Source organism: Centruroides sculpturatus, unplaced genomic scaffold (genome assembly GCF_000671375.1).
Source record: "Centruroides sculpturatus isolate CEXI.00-Female unplaced genomic scaffold, Cexi_2.0 scaffold1027, whole genome shotgun sequence".
NCBI classification, from domain to species: Eukaryota; Metazoa; Arthropoda; class Arachnida; order Scorpiones; family Buthidae; genus Centruroides; species Centruroides sculpturatus.
Window position 1 is genome coordinate 117,109 of NW_019385324.1, and position 20,183 is coordinate 137,291.

Below are 20,183 nucleotides of genomic sequence, written 5' to 3' on the forward strand. Positions count from 1 at the left end.
TTAAATATAGATCACAAACATAATTTATTTTCTCCCCGACGTGTAGTAATTTATGTAAGATGTCTATTAAATTTCGATAATTTATTTAATCACCTTTTTTAAAAAAATATATATATAAAATTATAATTTATGGATTTAGGATTGAGATCGATAAAACACACCGCCCCAATCCACGACGAAAACCAGCCGATCCACATTAATAATTTAAAAATAATCATAAATATTTAATAAGGATTTAAATCACGTTCATTATAGTTTTTGAAAATTGAATGGACCACCCGAATTTTTCTCTTTATTATTACTATTTTTTTTTCATTATCATCACGTTGATAACGATCGATAAGGAGCGGGGTTGATAATGACTTTTAATTGAGATTCGACCCGAAGGGGGTTTTTCCAAAATTGTAGTCGCGTAACGAATTGTCGAGCGGATTATCGATCCAACAGTTTTCGATAGTGACTTTAATGTATGACATAGGAGAGCGTCACTAGTGATAAACGATATCCGCTACAAAATGGTGAAGATCATGGCAAAAGTCCAGCCGCACAGACAAAAAAAAAAGTAAGACCACAACTGCACACGTGAAAGGTAAACACATAAACGTGTTATGGAGGGAAACCGTAACAACACGAGTTTAATTTTCTTATAGGATAAAGAAGCGTAACCGAGATTTGAGAGGCCCGCTCGTGCATTTCACGCGACGTGTAGGTTAGAGTCGATGGCGATGTGAAGGTCGAAACGCGACTGAACGCAGAAAATCACGAGAGTAGAAAGTAGACGATCGATATTCAACCCGCCTACAGTGAAGAAGGAGCGATTCTAGCGCCATGCTAGATGACGCAGAGCATGGCTAGGTCAGGAAACTCCGTCATGACTTCCTTCGATAGTTTTAATTATTAGAAACTGAGTCAACATGCCAGGAATAGTAGTGTTCAAAAGAAGGTGGTCGGTAGGCTCTGACGATTTCGTAGTACCAGGTATCATTCTTCTTCTGTTGCACACAGGATGGTGAGTAACTAACCGTTATTATATTATATTATTTTTATTTTTTCCTCCGATTTAAACGCCTCGGATCTTGTTTAATTTCTCTCCCCTCGAGGTCGGCTTTCTTACTGTTTAGGTAAGGTCGGTGTGATGTGGATGCTGCGCTTATTACATAACGGCTATAGCCAACTTTCCCACACTGTTTCTCGATATTGCTAATAAGTCGCCAATCAATGTCAATCCGTATGCTTGGAAAAGCACTAAAAAAAGCACTATTCTGACATTTTGTTTCGTGTCTGCACACGAGCCAAGTAGTTAGTGCTGAGAGAGAAAGCGGCTGTGGGGGGAGACGCGTATCACGTGATGTGATAGTTAACTGTTAAATTTTCGATATAGTCTAAAGTGTCGCACTTCGCCCGTCTGACTGATACTGCTAATAAGCCGCCATTAGAGCTTATTAGCATTTTTCGTGTTAACGAGACAGGAGCACGGTTTTTTTTCTTTATTTTCTAACAATTCGATTAATATGGCAATTTATATAAATAAATTTCGTCCGTCTTCCGGTCACACTTTAGCCATTAATTAATTACTTTGTCTGCAACGGAGAAGTCTGCACTTCATTCGAAAAAATGCATTTAAAAAACGTGGAATACGGGTTTGCTAACGTAAAAATAACGTGTAATATTATAATACAGACGTGTAAAGATATAATGGCGTGTGTTTTGGCACGAAAAAAAAAAAAAATAGAATTTCCTAATTCTTAACACCTTTCGTGCTGCTACCATTTTTGAACTACTACCAAAAGAACGTGCAGCTGGGCCGCATCCAATACCCACAATTAATTTTTTTAAAAAAAGGAAAATAACACCAAACATTGTTTTTCACGTTTCTAAAATGGAAAAAATAACACTTTAATGTGTTTTGTGCTACATTAAAGATGAAGAAACGGAAAAGAACGGGCGTCGGAACATCTGTCATTGGTTTATGCTTAGAATTCTCATACAGTTTTCGTCAACAATTTACCTTTTTGGTGTAAAGTAGGGCGTTTACAGCAGTTTTTTTTCTCTTCCACACCTTTCGCTTAATATTAACTGATTATTTTTCTATTTTATTTTGAAAATTTACTTTTTGGGAATTTCCAAAATTCAATTTTTCAACACGGAGTCAGCTAAAATATGGAGTAATTAACGAGCGAATTTTTAAAGGTTAAAGGTAAACATTTTTGTCTAATAGGCTAGAAGCTAAATAAAAAAAAAAAAGTTAGTAAATTATTTTATGAGCTTGTAATTTTGCTGGCAGCTTAATCTTAATTCGTGACATTAAAGAGAGAAGTTATGTAATTAGAGCCAACGGTATGGCTCTGAAAAAGAACAGATGTTGTACTTCACGCGTGCCTAATTATTTATACGAGAAAATTGAGTGGATGTTGCGTATCAACGACCATATTTGCGTACATCACATTGCTAAGCAATGCATGACGAGTAGAATTTTCTCACTTATCAAAGACTTACACCTGATTTCTCTATTGTTTACCCGACGGAAAATAGGTCAAGCACAGAACTGCAACGCTTATACTTTAATGCGGAAATGAATCGATCGGGCTGGAAAACATAAACACGATTCGTGTTCAGCAACAATTTGCTTTAATAAATCACTAAAATACGAAGGGAAAATTTGGCCACGATTCCACTAAATCTGCTTAAAAATTACTTTTATTTATTTATTTTTTTTAAGGAGACCTTTGACCTTTGAACGAGTGTACATTATCTTCTCGTATCCAAGATATGCTTGACTCGTTACTTGATTGATCGTCGTTACTTAATGTTACTTTTTAAGCCTCACGTTACGATTGCGTAACGTTGTTTCTGTTTCATACAAAAGGCCCGCATTTGTGTAGTGTGTGTGTGTCTCCCGTCGCTGTCCCTTTACTGAGAAGAATTGATTATACCGAAAGGTCAAATGTCCATATCATATGCTTCCGTATACAAACGGCACAATGACAATTGTCGCAAATAAGATATTTAAGTGGCGATTACCAGTTTGCACCTAAAAATTATGTCATTTCTGAGATAAATTTTAAGTTTAGAGTGAAGTTAAAGTCATATTCGCTTATTCTATTCGCTTTTTTTCAATAGAAAATGCAATTTTCGAGTGAGTTTTGCATTCGTAAATGACTGCCATTCGTCGTTTCCGCTTGGAAACGTTACATTCTTAAATTTAAGTACTTATTCCCATTCTTCTCCAGGCTATACAATGGCGAGGAAGTAACAACATAATTCTGTTAAGAGCCGCATCTCGTCTAACCGCAAGCTGTAGAATTATTCTCTACTTAATCAGCTTAACTAGAACACTTACTCCATCGTCTCCTACCTTAGAAATATTCGCAATTATTAAATAAAATCATCCGGGATGAAGAAATACACTTGAATTTTTAATGGTTTGGGAATTTAAGTATTATAAGAATTGGCTTATTTTCAAATTTGTCAAACTTATCCGCCTTGCTTACCTTATCAATCACTATAATCTAACTTAATTTTCTTGCGTATCCTTATCGTTTTACCTCAACTTTATTGTAAAATCTGCAAGCCAACGACAGCATCATTTTGTTTATCCATCGCTCTCATCTTCTATTAAAAAAAGAAAGAAAATATCTCACTAAGTTATCATCTTTCACCTCTTACACGTGACATAACTAAACATTATCTTAATTATACTTAATTGCTTAACTAAGATTAGCTTATGATAATAATGATAAACGTCTTGGAGATAATTCTTAAATGCAATAACGTGCAAAAATCGAGGGATTAATTGAGATTAGTCAGCATTAGGGAGGATATTTTTGGTAAATTATAATGTTTATCATTCGCCTCATGTCTTTAACTACTGGGAGGAGGGAGCGTGAAGTTTTTTAAATCTCATCACCTGACTTGGACAGGGTCCAGAATGTTATTCAGCATAAGGTTTATAATCCGCGAAACTGCGCTACTTCCCAATCTTTTATAATTGCAAAAGATTTAATACGATCCGAGTGTTTATATTATTCCACCAAAATAGAACATTTAATTAAAATTTTAAAAAAAGTAGTGTTTACATTATCCTCTTCGCTACACACTTCTACATTATGGCGGTTGCTCAGATATTTTCTGTTTAATCGAAATGCTGTAGCTTCACTCTCTTAACTTCTAGAGACGAGTTAATTCGCATATTTTTCATTGGGATCGATAAGCATAGTGAATTTGTATAGATGTAAAACTAGGAGCGGTGGGGGGATCCTTCACTGAGGTTTACCAATCTCTCTTTTATCTGTAGGCTATATTGAGATAAGTCTACATACTGTGGACAGATCGAGATTCGCCAGTTAAATCATAAACTAATCAAAGCTTTTCGATGATTCATTGAATTGATTATCGAAGGAATGGATAAAAAAGAATCTGAGGAGTGGAGGGAAAATGGCGCGTAGAACGGGAAATTTAGGATATGGGGAGAAATTTCAGGAGAAATAAGAAGTAGATAATGTATTTTCATAAAGATTTATTCAAATATTCTATCGATAAAACGATCGACTAGATATGCACTACTTTAGTTTCGTGTTGGACATGGAAGATAATGTTACCAACCGATCTGAAATTCAAGTAGAGAAAATTCCCATTTTTTTTCTTATTTACAAAATTTTACTTATCAAAACTGACTCCTAATATTAAATACGATTCTAAACGGATAGTTTTGTCAGTTTAGAAACCAACTTTAATTCAATGTTAGAACGTTAAGAGATGCGGAAGGGAGACAATCAAGATCTAAACCATGATAAAATCAAACTTCCAACGTAAAATTTTAATTTATAACATTCTTAATCCATTGAATTAACTAATTTCCTATAAAGTTTATGTTGTAAAATGGCCACATAATTCTTTAAGTCGTCGTAATTTACATTTTAAATCGAGAGTTGATGGTTTATGAGAATAATAAAGCTTGCTTTGTATGTAGTTTCCATTCTTCTTGAGGCTAATTTCTTGCTTTGAAATTTACCAAAAAAAAAAAAATTACAATTCAAAATGTGTAATTTATTCCACTACATGCTGAAGTTATTTGCATTTTTCTCTTGTTTTTCCCTACTAAAAGCTAAGAGTACAGTTAGTATTTTAAGAGAAAGTGTTATCATGTATTCTGGTTGAGAAGGGAAGTTCCTTATAGAGAATTAAAAAACACATTCATGTCCTAATATACTCCAGAAAATTGCATTTTCTTGGCGATTATATTATAAGACTTGTGTAATGAAAATAAATCATTCATATATAAATCATATTATAAATATGATTTCAAATGTAATGAGCATTTACTTCTTATCTCTTCCTCTGTAAAAGATGATGTTGGATTTATGCGCATAATTTCGGAAGTTTTGGTGGTTTCTTTATCACGTCTTCAGGATAAAATGTGTAAGATTTTAGTGATATGATTGGTTGGTTCGGAAAATGAAAATAAAATCTGTTGGAAAAATAAAATGGGAGATACATTTGCATTTATTTTTTCTAATTTTTAACCTGTCTACGAAAATTTATCTCGCGAATGGATGGAATTGTCGAGTTTTATGGAGGAGCCATCAATTACGTATACAGTTTGAGCCACTTTAGACTTCTCCTCCCTTCCTGTTGTGTACATGTGTACTTTTGGCATACCCCCTTTAACTACGTGTACAATAGTTCATGGACCCCGGAATTAAAGAAATGACTTTAAAAAGTCCTGCAAATATTTCTTAATTCATAGTTTATTCACGTGACTACGCTTACAAGAACACATTTGTATGCCATTAATGCCACTAAAAAACTAGACAATGCTTCCACCTCTTTCCTCACCATTGTGTACAACAATGTACTTTTCGCGACCCCCTTAAACTGTACACTTAATTAAAGGACGGCCCTAAATTTTCAGTTTATTCTTTAAGTTCAAATATCAAGGAAAATCCTGTACTAAAATAGTTTCGTATTGTATTCTAGTGTATTTGAATTCTAATGTGAAATAACAAGACACGTGGTAAGCTATCCCCCATTTAGGTGTGAAAAAAAGGCCGGAAAACTTCACGTTGGCGAGATATGAACCCACCACCAATGGTTTTTATATTTAACAAAATCCTTACGGGATTGGCCCCAAGGCGGTAAAATTAAAATATAATTCCGATCATTTTTTAATACCCCATTTCGAGGCCCCCTCGTCCTGTGCACTGGTTGCACCTGTCTAGTAATTGGCACCGAATTTAAATACGCATAAAAATATCGATTTTTGTGTTTACTTTCCATACGAAAATAGCAGTTTTATTTATTCGTTTGTAAATAAATAAGTTCATAAAAATGCACTTCAAATTTTACAACTGTTGTAGACATTTCTAATTATTTTTATTCTCGTCGGATGGAGTGATTGCTTCATATTCTCTTAAGTTTTCTATCAGATTTTACGTGTTTTAATATCGGAATAAACACATTCACTTCAAAATTTTCTCTGTTATAATAGCCAGAAACTAATGGTCTGAGGAGCGAACCCACGACCAATTTCATTGGATAACCACTGAACACTGGTAATTGGTCGTAGGTTCGAGCTTCTACAACAGGCTGGCCACATGGAGTTTTCCGGTTTTCTTCACGTTTGTAACTTATAAATAGGGGCCAGTTTTCTATGGAAAGTCCTCCAGGCTCTGCAGATCGCCCAAGTGTATACAAATAAATAAACCAGTAACTAACACCAATTTTCTCGTCACTAGCTGGTCAAGTAAGCAAGATGGCAGACTTGTTTAATGGCAGAAAGAGAAATATAGGCAATAAAATTACACGAAGGGCACTCAAGCAGAGCAATTGTATCTTAGATTTCGTTGCACCAAATGTTCTGATATATATATATAACTTGGTAAACTTCATAAAAAAGAAAAAACTTGCTCTATTTTTCTGAAAGAATGATTATTTTCTTTATCAAAATTAAAAACTATAAAATATTTTATGAATTTCTCAAAAGTACCTCATTATAAAACACATTCATTTGTTATACAAGAAGCCATTTTGGAGCTTTAACAACTTTCAAAATGGAAATTAGCAACAATTTTCTCATAAACAGAAAATGGAATAATTCGTTCGTATTTTTAATTTAAAAAAGAATAGATTTTATACTTTTTATGGACAAAAATTAAAGGTTTTTAAATGTTCTATCAAGTATAGTTTTATTTACATTAACTAATATCAGTGCCTCACAGAGGATATGAGAGAAAAGGCATATTGGGGTCCTACAGCTTAATTTACTTTACTTTAATATATTAATGTATAGAAAATAAACGCAAAAAACACTAGAGGAGACTAATACTTACTGGGGGGGGGCTCCCTTTGCCCCCCTCTGTCTAATAGATTTTGTTATAACTTGTATTAAAATCGGTTTATTTATTCAATTTTAATAATTAAAACAGTTTTATAAGCTAATTTTTTAAAGTATAAGAAAGTAAATTAATAAATTACAAAGAATTAACGACTCAAACACTCTGATAAATGTAATTTATTGCTTTTATCTTAAATCTGTGTTAATGCTGTATAGAATAATTCATCAGTTTATCTAGTTTTACTGCAAAAAAAAAAACACCTTTGAATCAGTTTTATTACAGGGTGTGAGGCATCTCTTTCGGAATACAAACGACGGTAATTACGAATTCAGTGCATTTGAAAATAATAATTAGTTCTGTCAAGTAATTTTACACAAAATAAAATTTTTATGTACGTTCCGACAATGCATTTAAATTAGTCTTGGTAGATTATCTCTCCCCCTAAATTATGTTAAGATAGCAAAATTATGGATGTACTCGCACCTTGCTATAAAGTAGTCAATAAAAAATTACCCACAATGTTAAACAGAAAAAAATATATAATAAAAACTCATAACTAGGATTTCAGTTAACAACTTGGGTACATAAAAGAGAATTTGTTCCACAGAATCCAATTTAAATTTCAAATTTTTAAAGTCGTTGTGTTAAATACTTTGCAACAATAGAAAGAATTTAAAAACTTGAAATTTACTGTTTCTGTTAGCATAGATTCGTAGGGCCTCAGGCAAATTTGAATTAGGAGCCCCATGTATTAGAATTAGAATGAATTATAAGGCCCCACTGTTGACTTCAAACATTTTCGTTCGGGCATTTTGGGGAGAATCCTCGGTATCCTCCTCCTTTTTTTTAACGCGACTTTTGTGCTGTAACAGTGCACCGTGCACTTGAGCCAAACTAGCAATCTAGGGTCCCAAATATGGCCCAGATTTACATTTCGATATTCTAGTACTGTACATTAATGAGCTTATAAAAGATTGGTTTGAGGTCCCCAGGCAATTGCCCTTTTCGTCCCGAGAGACCTTTCTACAGGAAACTGGCCTCCATTTAGATGTTAGATACATTAAGAAAACCCGGCAAACAGTGCCGTAACTAGGCAGGTGCAACAGGTGCACCCGCACAGGGCCCACTTGAAAGAGGGACCCAAAATGCATGTATTTATTTTATTACTTTCCCAAACCTAATTAATTAAGGGGCCTAAATGCAAATTCCTGCACAGGGTACAGGAATGGCTAGTTATGGCACTGCCGGCAAACTCCACGCGGCCAGCCTGTTGGTCAGGCACGAACCCACGACCTACTGCTATTTATTTGTACAGTGGTTTTATCCACTCGGCTACTGATGGGTCTTAAATCTATGATTGGATTAAAGTTTCTTCAATACTTCTTCGTCCAAATTACACACTTTCGTAAGGTGAAGATGAAGAAGAACAAAGCTTTAGCCTGAATTTTCATAAAAATTCAGGCTTAAACTCTGTTCTTCTTCATCTAACCTAAAATTTTCAAACCTTTACACGAGGATTATGTATTAAAATATAAAACTTGTTCATTCAGCGCATGATTTTCTTTTTTAATTTAAAAAATTGATCATAAAACAAGGTTATTTTGAGGTATTTTGATTTATGGTTTTCTATAAATTTGGGTAATAAGCTTACAAAATGAATGCATTATTGAAATAGAGAGAAAATTTCTTTCGAGTTAAATAATGTAGGCTAAATGAAATGATAATGAATCCATTACTGAATGCCATTTATTTTTAGAGTTGATGGTCAATTATCATTCTTCTTCAAAATTTTTCGTTATTAAGTATTATTCAGGAATTGAAAGGTTAAAACGTTCTCTTATCCTTTTCTCCCCGAACACTAACATTAAGAGAAATGGAAAGGACCGCTTAATGCTTGCTTTTCCATTCTCAAAATCGGGTCAACAGGCACGAAGATTGAAACTGCGATCGAAAAATCCAAAAATATCCAAGAAAGGTGCCATTATATCAATTTTTCATTCGTATGATTGAACTAAAACGTAAATTTTTAAGAATTTAGTCATTTCAAAGTTCGAATTCTCGTAAAAGAATCGTAATTTTATGAAAATTTTCTTAGGGGAATTAGCAATGTGCCACAGTTAATAGAGAATTATCGATCCTTTCGTGGTTTGATTATATCAATCTCTTATTTACAACGAATCATCTTAATCAAATGGTTTCTTACAGCAATAAGCCTTCCTTAATCTCGAGAACGGAGTTAAAAGAAATGATTTTTTAAAAAATAGAAATGAAGGCCACCCGAATGAACAGGAGAGTTCGGATTCGCTTCCCGCTTGAGGCAGAATCTGCACTCGTTTTCTTAAGTGGCATATTTTGTTAATGAGTAGTTAATTAACAAAACAATGGATTAAATGTAATTCAATTTGATATAACCATATTAAAACAATATATATGTGTTAATAATTGTTTGTTTCGTTTTTATACGGCAAAGCAACGCGTGTTATATAATGCCTCCCGGGGGAAATTACTATGGAAAACTGGCTCCTATTTAGGCCTAAACTGCTGCATAATTATATGCATTAATACAATTATTAGTCTCCGAACAGAATATGTAATTTATAAACTTCAAGAATTTTTCATTCCTGGAATTTCTAAATATTTAAAATAGTTCAAGTAAATAAATGTTATGAATATTTATTCACTTGAGTCAAGCTTCTACCCGATAAAATGTCTTTAATGCAGCTTCATAAGTAAGCCAATGGCATAGCACGTTTCAAATGAAACGGATAACGTCATTGGTTTAAAGCCGCTTTACCAGGCAACGCGGATTTAAATTTTAAATTTTAATGAAAGCGTTGATTTGTAACGAGCTCAAAGCGCATAACTTTTTCGATTTTTTGTGTTTAAATCCGCTTTAAAGTATTGAAAAATGTCAGGCCAGTATTGCGTTATGCATTCTTTATATCGTTATTGAGATTTTATCCGATTAGTTTACACGAAAACCAATTAATTGCATGAATTTATCATGATATTTCGGGAAAAAACCTTTAAAAATAAATAAATGCAATGTTAAAAGCAATAACTAACAAATAAAATAATGGCGCGTCATGGCTTAATGGGGGCCAGGTAAATTTAAATTTGGGGCCCCATGCACAGTTGACTTCAGACATATTTCTTTGGAGAAATTTGGGGGAATCTCCCTGTATTCTCGTTCGTTTCTTTTTTATTTTTTACTTTCCAGCTGTTACATATAACAGATGGAAAATAATGTGATAACTTCTGTGCTTTTTGTCGAAATTTTCTAAAATTTTGCAGGGAGGTTTGTTTATTAGGGGGATTGATGATATTAAATTTTGGTGGTTAAAGGTCGACGAGGTGGGGAGATAATGGGGGTCGTGTATATCTCTAGTAGAGTCGGACTTAATGCCGATTTTACTCGTTATTAGCATTTATACGAACGTAAATTTTTATAAAACCCATCCCTATCCTCAAAATTAAGCTTTTTTGTCATTTTATAATAGTTAAAAACAAAAAGTTATCAATTAAATATGATAACAGATGGTGCCACCAAATGTTGCCTGGAAAGTTAAGCGACTCGTTGTTGAATTTTTTTTTAAACACGGCCTCTGGAGGATTAAGTTCTGCGATACACCGGCAATCCAGGGTCCCCCAATATGATGCCAAATTAAATTTCAATATTCTTACTACGGTAATGAGTTTGTAAAAGATTGGTTTGGGGTCCCCTGTTGGTGGGGGGCCCGGGCAATTGCACTTTTTTCCCGTAGGATAACGCACCACCGAGTAAAAGAAATTTACCACAATATTTTAAAATCGAAAATATGGGGGAAAAATACTTCAAACAAAATAAAATAAATGTAAAAATATGGTCGAAAGTTGAAGAAGGGAAAATAAATTTTGAAATAGAACAGCGATTTTTTCACTCGAAGACGTTTTCAACATTTAAATTGTTTTTCGTGCAGACGTATCTATCATGTGACAAAATGAAAAATTCCCCAAACTGAAAGATTTTCGGGGATAAAACTGATTTTATTCAAATATTTATTAATTTTAAAAAAAATAATAAAAAATTATAATTTCGAAAAATATAAATTGCTGGCAATATTTATGTCATTATTTTTACATTTATATTAGGCAATATTTTATCTAAATAAATTCCAGCTTTCAAATTCTTAGCAATGCTTTAATAATTCTCTAATTTATTAATAATACATTAAATATATTAAATCGGAGAGTTGTATATATTATAAAATTATCTTGGAATTAGATATATATTTAAGAGGAATGAGCAATAATTTTTAATTTATTTAATTTAAAATATATGCTCTCGATTTCAAGTTAGTGTTGTCTTGCCCCTGCACATCATACTTTTCCCGTTAACAATGGAGTCATGCCGCTCATCTATGTAACACCGTTATGGGAAATGTTTTAATTGAAATCACGTGACTTCCGGTCTATACCGGAAGTTCATATATAATTAATTGGGGCCTCTTGCCCTTCTGGTCTCGTCTTTCATCTTTCTAACAATGATAATATATAGTTTACTACATTTAAAAAATCTTTTAAAACGCGCATTTTATTAAACGAAATCTTAATTTATTTGAGTAAAAAATATGAAAGTTTTTTCTATTTAGTACATAATTGAAACATAGAAACAGAGACAAACATACAAAAGATATGCCACGTGTTATAAACACGTGGTATATCTTTTGCATAATACACGAAGAAACACGTGTTAATTCATCTATAAAATAATTTATATTATTTATTTTATCCTCGAGCTACAATTTTTTTTTTCGGATTGTGATCTGCAAACCCCTAAGGGTCTTCTTTTCCCAGATTCATAAATTCTGTAAATATTCTAGTTTTATATTTTTATTCTAGAGGAAAAATAAGAAATAATATATTAAAATATTTATGTAAATATGTTTAAGTGATTTATTCTAAGAATCTATTTTAAATATTAATAAATACAATCTAAAATTCACTTTTGTTACATATTCACAAAGATCATGACTAATTACACATAGAAAAACATTAAAATTAAGAGAGATATTATGAGTAAATAGTCGACAATTTAATACTTTTTCTCCTTATTTTATATTAAAAAATAGATTTAAATTACGAATTTTTAAAATTATTAACATAAATAAGACAAAATTTGTGATTAAAACGTACATATTCTATAGGAGGAACGTCTTTTTTTTTCTTCCAATAGACATTGATGCGTTATTCTATGAGCAAAAAGGGAAATTGTCTGGGGCCCCCACCAACAGAAGGCTCCAAACTAATTTTTTATTAGAAAATATTTAAAAAAAATTCCCCCGAGGAAAAATAATGCACGAAGTCAACAATGTAGGTGAGGCCCCCTAATTTAAATATGCCTGGTCCAAGTAATGCTATAACGCGCCACTACCTCTAGAGATAATTTTGTTTTCTATTTTACTATTTAAATAAAATAGTAACCACCATAAAATATTACTCTAATGTTATTTATGGGATATAAATAAATTTAAAATTCAATTTTTTTTTTCTTTTCCTTTATACTTATTTATGTTTGAGAAACACTAACCTAGTATTAAACCGAATTCATTCAGAAAAATCATTGTTTATGTTGCTGTTATACAGCAAAATTTTAATTTCGGCTTATCAGAAATATTATACAAGTAAAAATGTTATATTGTATGTAAATTTTATCATATTTACTCCTATTTTTGTGTTTTTATACTGCATATTTTTTATTATTTTCATTAGTTTTTTTTCTAATTTCANATTCTTCCATAAATCCATACTGATGGGTGAAAAGTTCTAGAAATGGAGCTCGTTAAATTAAACGTTTAAGAGTGAGAGTAACTCAGGAAGCAAGGAACAAATTCGAAATAAAATTCATAAACGTAAATCAATCATGATATCGTATAAATTTAATTTATAAATAAATTTTCTATATAAATAAAAAGATAAAAATCAGATTGGAAATAATTTTCCTTATTAAATTAAAAAAGAAATCAAAGATGTTGCAACAGTTATAATTAATGTACACGTCACAATAACAAAATTAATTTTTCCCTAATAAAACCTGTTCCTTATATTCGAAATTTCCTACTTTAGAATTGTAAACACGTGAAATCTATTTAAATATTTTTTTAAAAATGGAGAATATTTAGAAAGAAATAATAGAATAACAATTTAATTTCTGTTTTACTACTAAATTGTCATAGTTACATTCGCGATAACTGTTGGGTATCAGCTGTAAATGTCGCCAGATATTTATCTTTTTTTTTTTTATGCAATATTGCATCGATTTAATAACGTAGCGAGTGAGAAAATTATATGAAATTTGCGCTAATGTTTCGTGACTCGGATTCGCAAACCACTGTTTGCCACAGTATCATTATATTCGAGTATTTACCAGCTAAACAAGGTTGTAAGCTCTTAGTATATAATGGCATCAGCTTTAATGGGATTTTTCTCAGAATAAAATGATTATTCTCTTGTTTGGTCGATTTTCTTTTATTTTTAACGTATCCTGGAATACATGTTTAAATTTTTACTTTTCCCACTCTGTTATAGGCCTATGTAACAGAAGGAAAGCGTGTGTGTGTATCTGTGTTTGGCAGGATTTTGTTCATCCTCTTTGAAGGTTAATAACTGCTGTGTTTTTTGTCGAAAATTTCTGAAATTTTGCAGGAAGATTTGTATATTAGAGGGATTGATGCTATCAAATTTTTGTGGTTAAAGGTCGATGGGGTGCGGAGATAAAGGAGGGTCATATCTCGAGTAGGGTCGGACTTAACGACGATTTTCCACGTTATTAGCATTTACAATTTTTTTTTTATTTGTTTTTTTATAAAACTCAGTCCTACTCTCAAAATTAAGCTTTTTGACGTTTTAAAAATATAAAGTTTTTAAATAAAATATCGTAACAGATGATGCAATCAAAATTTTAAACGTTGCCGGGAAAGTTAAGCAACTCGTTGCTGGATTGTTTTTTGGAAAATTTGATCAATTTTTATACATAATTATATATATTTAATCCGTCTAAATTATCGAAATACAAATATTTTTAGAATATTTATTCTCAGTTTTAGAATATGGAAGTATTAAATGCCTCAAAAATATATCTTGGAAAAGCTAGGCGAGGAAAAAGTAACACTTTACCAAGGATATTACCTGTTGAATACGTCACGACATTCATTGTGTCAACTTTAAAACACTGATAATGTATTTTCAGGATGGAGAGTGGCGCGTTATAGCTTTACGGGACCCAGGCTAATTTGAATTAGGGCCCAACGTATAGTATTGACTTCAGGCATTTTTCTTCGGAGGAACTTTTCGGAAAAAATGCTTTCCTGTAAAAGATTTGTTTTGGGCACCCTGTTGTTAGGGGCCCCAGGCAATTTCCCTTTTTTCCCATAGTATAACGCGCCACTTACATATGAAATTTCATCGAAGTATTTAATTAAATTGATGATCTCTGAAGAAGTAAGTGTAATACATTTGCAGACAGTTAAAATATAAATTTAAATAAAGAATTGTTAAATTTAATAATAAAAATGACGATAAATTGCCATTATTTTGGAAACTATAACGGTTTACTCATATCCTTGACCTTCGTGTGATACTTAAATATTAAATATAAATGTAAAAAATTATAAATAGGAAGTAGAAGTATGATAATGCAAGTTAATTCCAAAAACAGAAATCTCAGGAAACTCTTCCTGTTTATTATTATTATTCAGGCATATTTTCTTTTGTGTTCAGAAATTTGAAATTAATTAAGAAATAATATGTCAAAGATATAGTTTAAAAATTAATCAGGATAACCTAGAAATTAATAAATATAGTTATATATTTTGCTGATAATATTGGGCTAAATTTAGATAAATTGTTGAATGTGATAAGATATCGCTCTAAATAACATTAGTGTTAGGTAAATACTGTATTTTCTGGTATGCGATGGCTCGTTATAGCTTCATGAGGCCCAGTCAAATTTGTTATTGTACTGTACAGTACATTCTTGACTTCAGACATTTTTGTTCGGGGGAATATTTCCTTATAAAAGATTGTTAGGGCCCCAGGAAATTGCCTTTTTTTCCCGTAGGATAACGCACCACTGCTCGTATGCATTGAGTATCTTATACAAAGTACTGTACATACGAAGGAGATCCCAAAAGAAATGAAAACGAATCATATATTTTTTATAAGGCTTCTAATGATACAACTGTATAACGCTTACGGATCATTCTTTCAAATCTTCAAGTACATTTCTCCTATTTTTCTACCTAGTTTCCTTCATTCTGAACAGCTTTCCTCTATCTAGAAACAAGTGCTTACATTACCNTATAACGGTTTACTCATATCCTTGACCTTCGTGTGATACTTAAATATTAAATATAAATGTAAAAAATTATAAATAGGAAGTAGAAGTATGATAATGCAAGTTAATTCCAAAAACAGAAATCTCAGGAAACTCTTCCTGTTTATTATTATTATTCAGGCATATTTTCTTTTGTGTTCAGAAATTTGAAATTAATTAAGAAATAATATGTCAAAGATATAGTTTAAAAATTAATCAGGATAACCTAGAAATTAATAAATATAGTTATATATTTTGCTGATAATATTGGGCTAAATTTAGATAAATTGTTGAATGTGATAAGATATCGCTCTAAATAACATTAGTGTTAGGTAAATACTGTATTTTCTGGTATGCGATGGCTCGTTATAGCTTCATGAGGCCCAGTCAAATTTGTTATTGTACTGTACAGTACATTCTTGACTTCAGACATTTTTGTTCGGGGGGAATATTTCCTTATAAAAGATTGTTAGGGCCCCAGGAAATTGCCTTTTTTTCCCGTAGGATAACGCACCACTGCTCGTATGCATTGAGTATCTTATACAAAGTACTGTACATACGAAGGAGATCCCAAAAGAAATGAAAACGAATCATATATTTTTTATAAGGCTTCTAATGATACAACTGTATAACGCTTACGGATCATTCTTTCAAATCTTCAAGTACATTTCTCCTATTTTTCTACCTAGTTTCCTTCATTCTGAACAGCTTTCCTCTATCTAGAAACAAGTGCTTACATCTCCACTTGGTAGAACTCAAGACCAGCATTTTTTACTATGATAAGCCTCTATATGTACCATGTTTAAATATATGCATTATATACATTTATTTACATTGTATTAATTATATTATTATAATATAAATCTAATGAAATTAAAGTATCCATTTTTGGACTTTTTAATTATTGAGAAAATTTTTAAGGTGCTCTTTCTTTAGTTAATGCTTAATCATACCGTTAATACTTTTATAATAAAATTGTCAACTGAAATTATTTAATATGTAGAATTTTATATATTTTTTAAATTACCATAGATATAAAATGTATTGATTTTGACGTATAAATTTAATTAATTCAGTGCGATATGTAACTTTTATAAGTTAAACAACTGTTTAATTAAAACAATTAAATAGTTTAAATAAAGTATAGCAAATAATCAGAAATATTCATTAAAAATTTTTCACGTCATTATATTGTAAATTATCAGTTTTACTCGATAGAAAAGCTTTGGACGGCTCACAAAATCAATATAATCAATAGAAAAGATATTGATGGGACTGTCACAATGTTTCCAAACTTTCCTCTGTGGATGACTCCATTTTAGGATAGTAACATTATCCAGAATATGTTTTCCAATTCCTACGAATCGCTTTAATATTCATTTGAAATATTTAATTTTCAATTTACAATAATTACTTTTCTATTGATTTATTTGCAATTAGGTTCATCATATTTGTATACTTAATCAGAATCGAGTAAGGTCTGTTTATATTCATTCCATTCATTCCTTCTACCAATTATTGATGCTCCTTATACGAAATTATTATTAAAAAAATAAATAAATTCAAGATAAAAAAAAATTTGTTAAATTTTTGAATTAAAATGGAATTATGTAAATTATTTCAAATATTAAATAATAGTATTACACATATATAAATTATTTATTATTATTAAAAATTTTACTTTTTAAAGTTTTATTTATTAAGATCTTTTAAAAGCGATAAAAACTGTTTCTAATATCTAAAATCTGATATTAAAAATTCACTTATAAAATTTTTGAAGATATTAAAGATAAACATTCTAAAAACAATTTTAACAGTTTTTAAAACTTTTAAAATAAATTAAAATTTTTTTTTTAATTATAAACGTTGTTAAACAACATCTGATAAATTGATGTGATATCACAGAATGGATCCATATTTTGTCAATAAAGTACTGTACGTGGGAATATTATTTAATTGCATGTTGGGCTACAATTTGAATAAATTGTAGACAAATTTTTACTGTCCTTACCTTGTTTGTTTGTCTGTCCGTCCTTCTTTAATCTCGAAAACGGTGTTAGATAGATAAAAGTCGAGACTAGATATGAAAAGCTTAGGGAAAAGAGTCCCCGATTAATTATACACGAACATCCGATCATGTGATTTTAATTTAAAATTTTCCCCAGAACGGAGTTATATATCAATAGATGACCTACATGACTTGTTTTCAGGAAAAAATGTAATGTACAGGGGCAAGACATTGCTAATTTCAGGTAGAGATCATATATTTTAAATTAAATAAATTAAAAATATGATCAAAAATTGCAGCCTAGTGATGTCACAATAATATTTTCTTGTTTCATTTGCCTATATTCTTCTATTATTATTTTATAAATGCCGTATTTTTAAACTTATTTAAGAATATTTTTGTTTTAAATGAACTTATTGAAACATGTAAACAATTGTATACATACAGTATATATAACCAGGACGATCATTGTAGTATCACAAGTTTAGAAGAAACGTTATTTTCTTTTATCATATACGATTATATCCTAAAAATATACACATATTTCAAAGTTGTTTAAAATTCATTATTCAGTGGTGCGTTATAGCTTAATAGGGCCCAGGTAAATTTGAATTAGGAGGCCCCACGTACAATGTCGACTTCAGGCATTATTCTTTGAATAGAATTTTTTCAGAAAATGCTTTCTTATAAAAGATTAATTCCGGCTCCTTGTTGGTGCAGGCCCAAAGCAACTGCCCTTTTTTCCAATAGGATAACGTTCCACTATCATTATTGATTTAAAAATAAGGTTTTTGGGTATAATACAACGTAATAATCTCATATGCACAACTGTTTAACGTTTAGATGAGATTATAAAGACCACAATCGGTTGCAATTAGAATTTTTATCTTTATTCGTTCCCTTAATTCCGGAAGTGGTCAGCTTTGAAGTGGCAAAGTTTGGCCTCGATCCGTTCTCTAACTCCTTTGCGGATCCAGCTTCATAATTATTTTTGTAAACTTTTCCTCCAGTTAGTGTCAAAATCTCTCAGTTTCAGTTGCAGAACGTTTGTAACGCTGGCTTTACGGGAAGTGTATCGAATTCCAAAATGGTCCAACTTAGTAATTATGTCGTAAGCATAATGGGCGGAGGCCATGTCTAGCCAGAAGAAACACTCTTGGCAAGAGTAGGGTTCTTTAAAAGGAGTACTAGTGTTTTCTGAATGCATTTGTTGCCATAAACTTCTTTGGTGGAGGAGAGACGTGACGGAGCAATGAAGGCCTGTGAACGTCTATTTGGAGTGATTGCCAAACTAGAAGCTTTGGAGAAAACTTGAGAATATCGTTTGAATTTGACTTCAGGATTCATATTTAGCCCTTCTTTGGTGAAATAGTGGTTGTTACTAGTACATTCATAGCACACGTGGACGACGAGTCCTATTTCTCTTCCGTCTAAAGCAGGGGTTATCAACTGGGGCCCATGTAACATTACTGGGGGTCCACAGAAAAAAAAAACCGGATTGGGGTTTACGGTGATATTTTAGTGGTCTATAGGATAATTCTACTTCAGAACAATTGTTTTACTGAAAATTAAATTTCTACAGTATATACGTGTATATTGTCAATTTATTTATTACTCATTTCTTGCATAAGGGTTAAAATATAAATTATTTAAAATATTGAATACGTAAACGACATATATATCTCATCGACAAAAATCAAAGAGAGATTATAAAACCGGGATCTGTTAGGAAAATCTTATACCATCAGCGTCATGCCACTTGATAGTGACATTTCTGAACGTTTTGCGTCGGTTTGTTCCAGATCTTGAAGATTAGGGAGGGAGACTATAAACTTTATAGCCTCCCTCCAGTATAAAGGTAATCAGTTTATTTTAACCCTAACCTTCAGTTCTGTGCAAAACTCAATCTTGACAAGGTAAGATGTATTAAAAGTGCTAGTTCATAAATACAGTAGTTACTTTTTCTGAAATTCAGAGCTTCAGTATTAAAATATTTTTCCAATTTGAAACAATGTAACGAAAAAAATATAAGGTTTTTTTTCCTGTGTAATCTATGAGGTATCCACAAAAAAAAATTAAGAGGAAAAGGGGTCCATGGGTAAAAACAGGTTGAGAACCCCTGGTCTAAAGTGAAAAAGGACTCATCGCACATAATCATATCAGGATTGTTTGACGCCGTATGAAGATTTATTGGTTTTTTAATAGCTAGTTGCTTCGTCGTGTATTTTGAAGCAGACTTTCGCTTCTTGAGCGTCACCTGACGTTCCTTCAGAATCCGACAAACATATCTATGTGAAATTTTTAACTTCCTTCTCAATTTTCTAAGCGTTTGTCCAATTTTTCCGAAGGCTCCTTCCTTTCATTTTCCTCCCCCTTTCGACAATTTCCTGTTCTTTCTACAGATTCCCCTTGAAATGATGCTATACACTGTATTCCGTGGAACTTCCATTGAAGAAAAATATATAGCTGTATAAGATTTCCATTTTCA

The 20,183-nt window shown here is 31.6% G+C and overlaps 1 protein-coding gene across 1 annotated transcript in view; it reads left to right on the forward strand.

Moving 5' to 3' along the window:
• Nucleotides 1–377: 377 nt before the first annotated feature.
• Nucleotides 378–20,183, forward strand: part of LOC111637651 (sn1-specific diacylglycerol lipase alpha-like) — a 55,552-nt gene continuing 35,746 nt past the window's right edge. The window contains exons 1-2 of the mRNA XM_023383194.1: nt 378–562; nt 651–1,009. Coding sequence (XP_023238962.1) covers nt 915–1,009 — 95 coding nt within the window. The 5' untranslated portion in view covers nt 378–562; nt 651–914. The remainder of the gene's footprint in view (nt 563–650; nt 1,010–20,183) is intronic.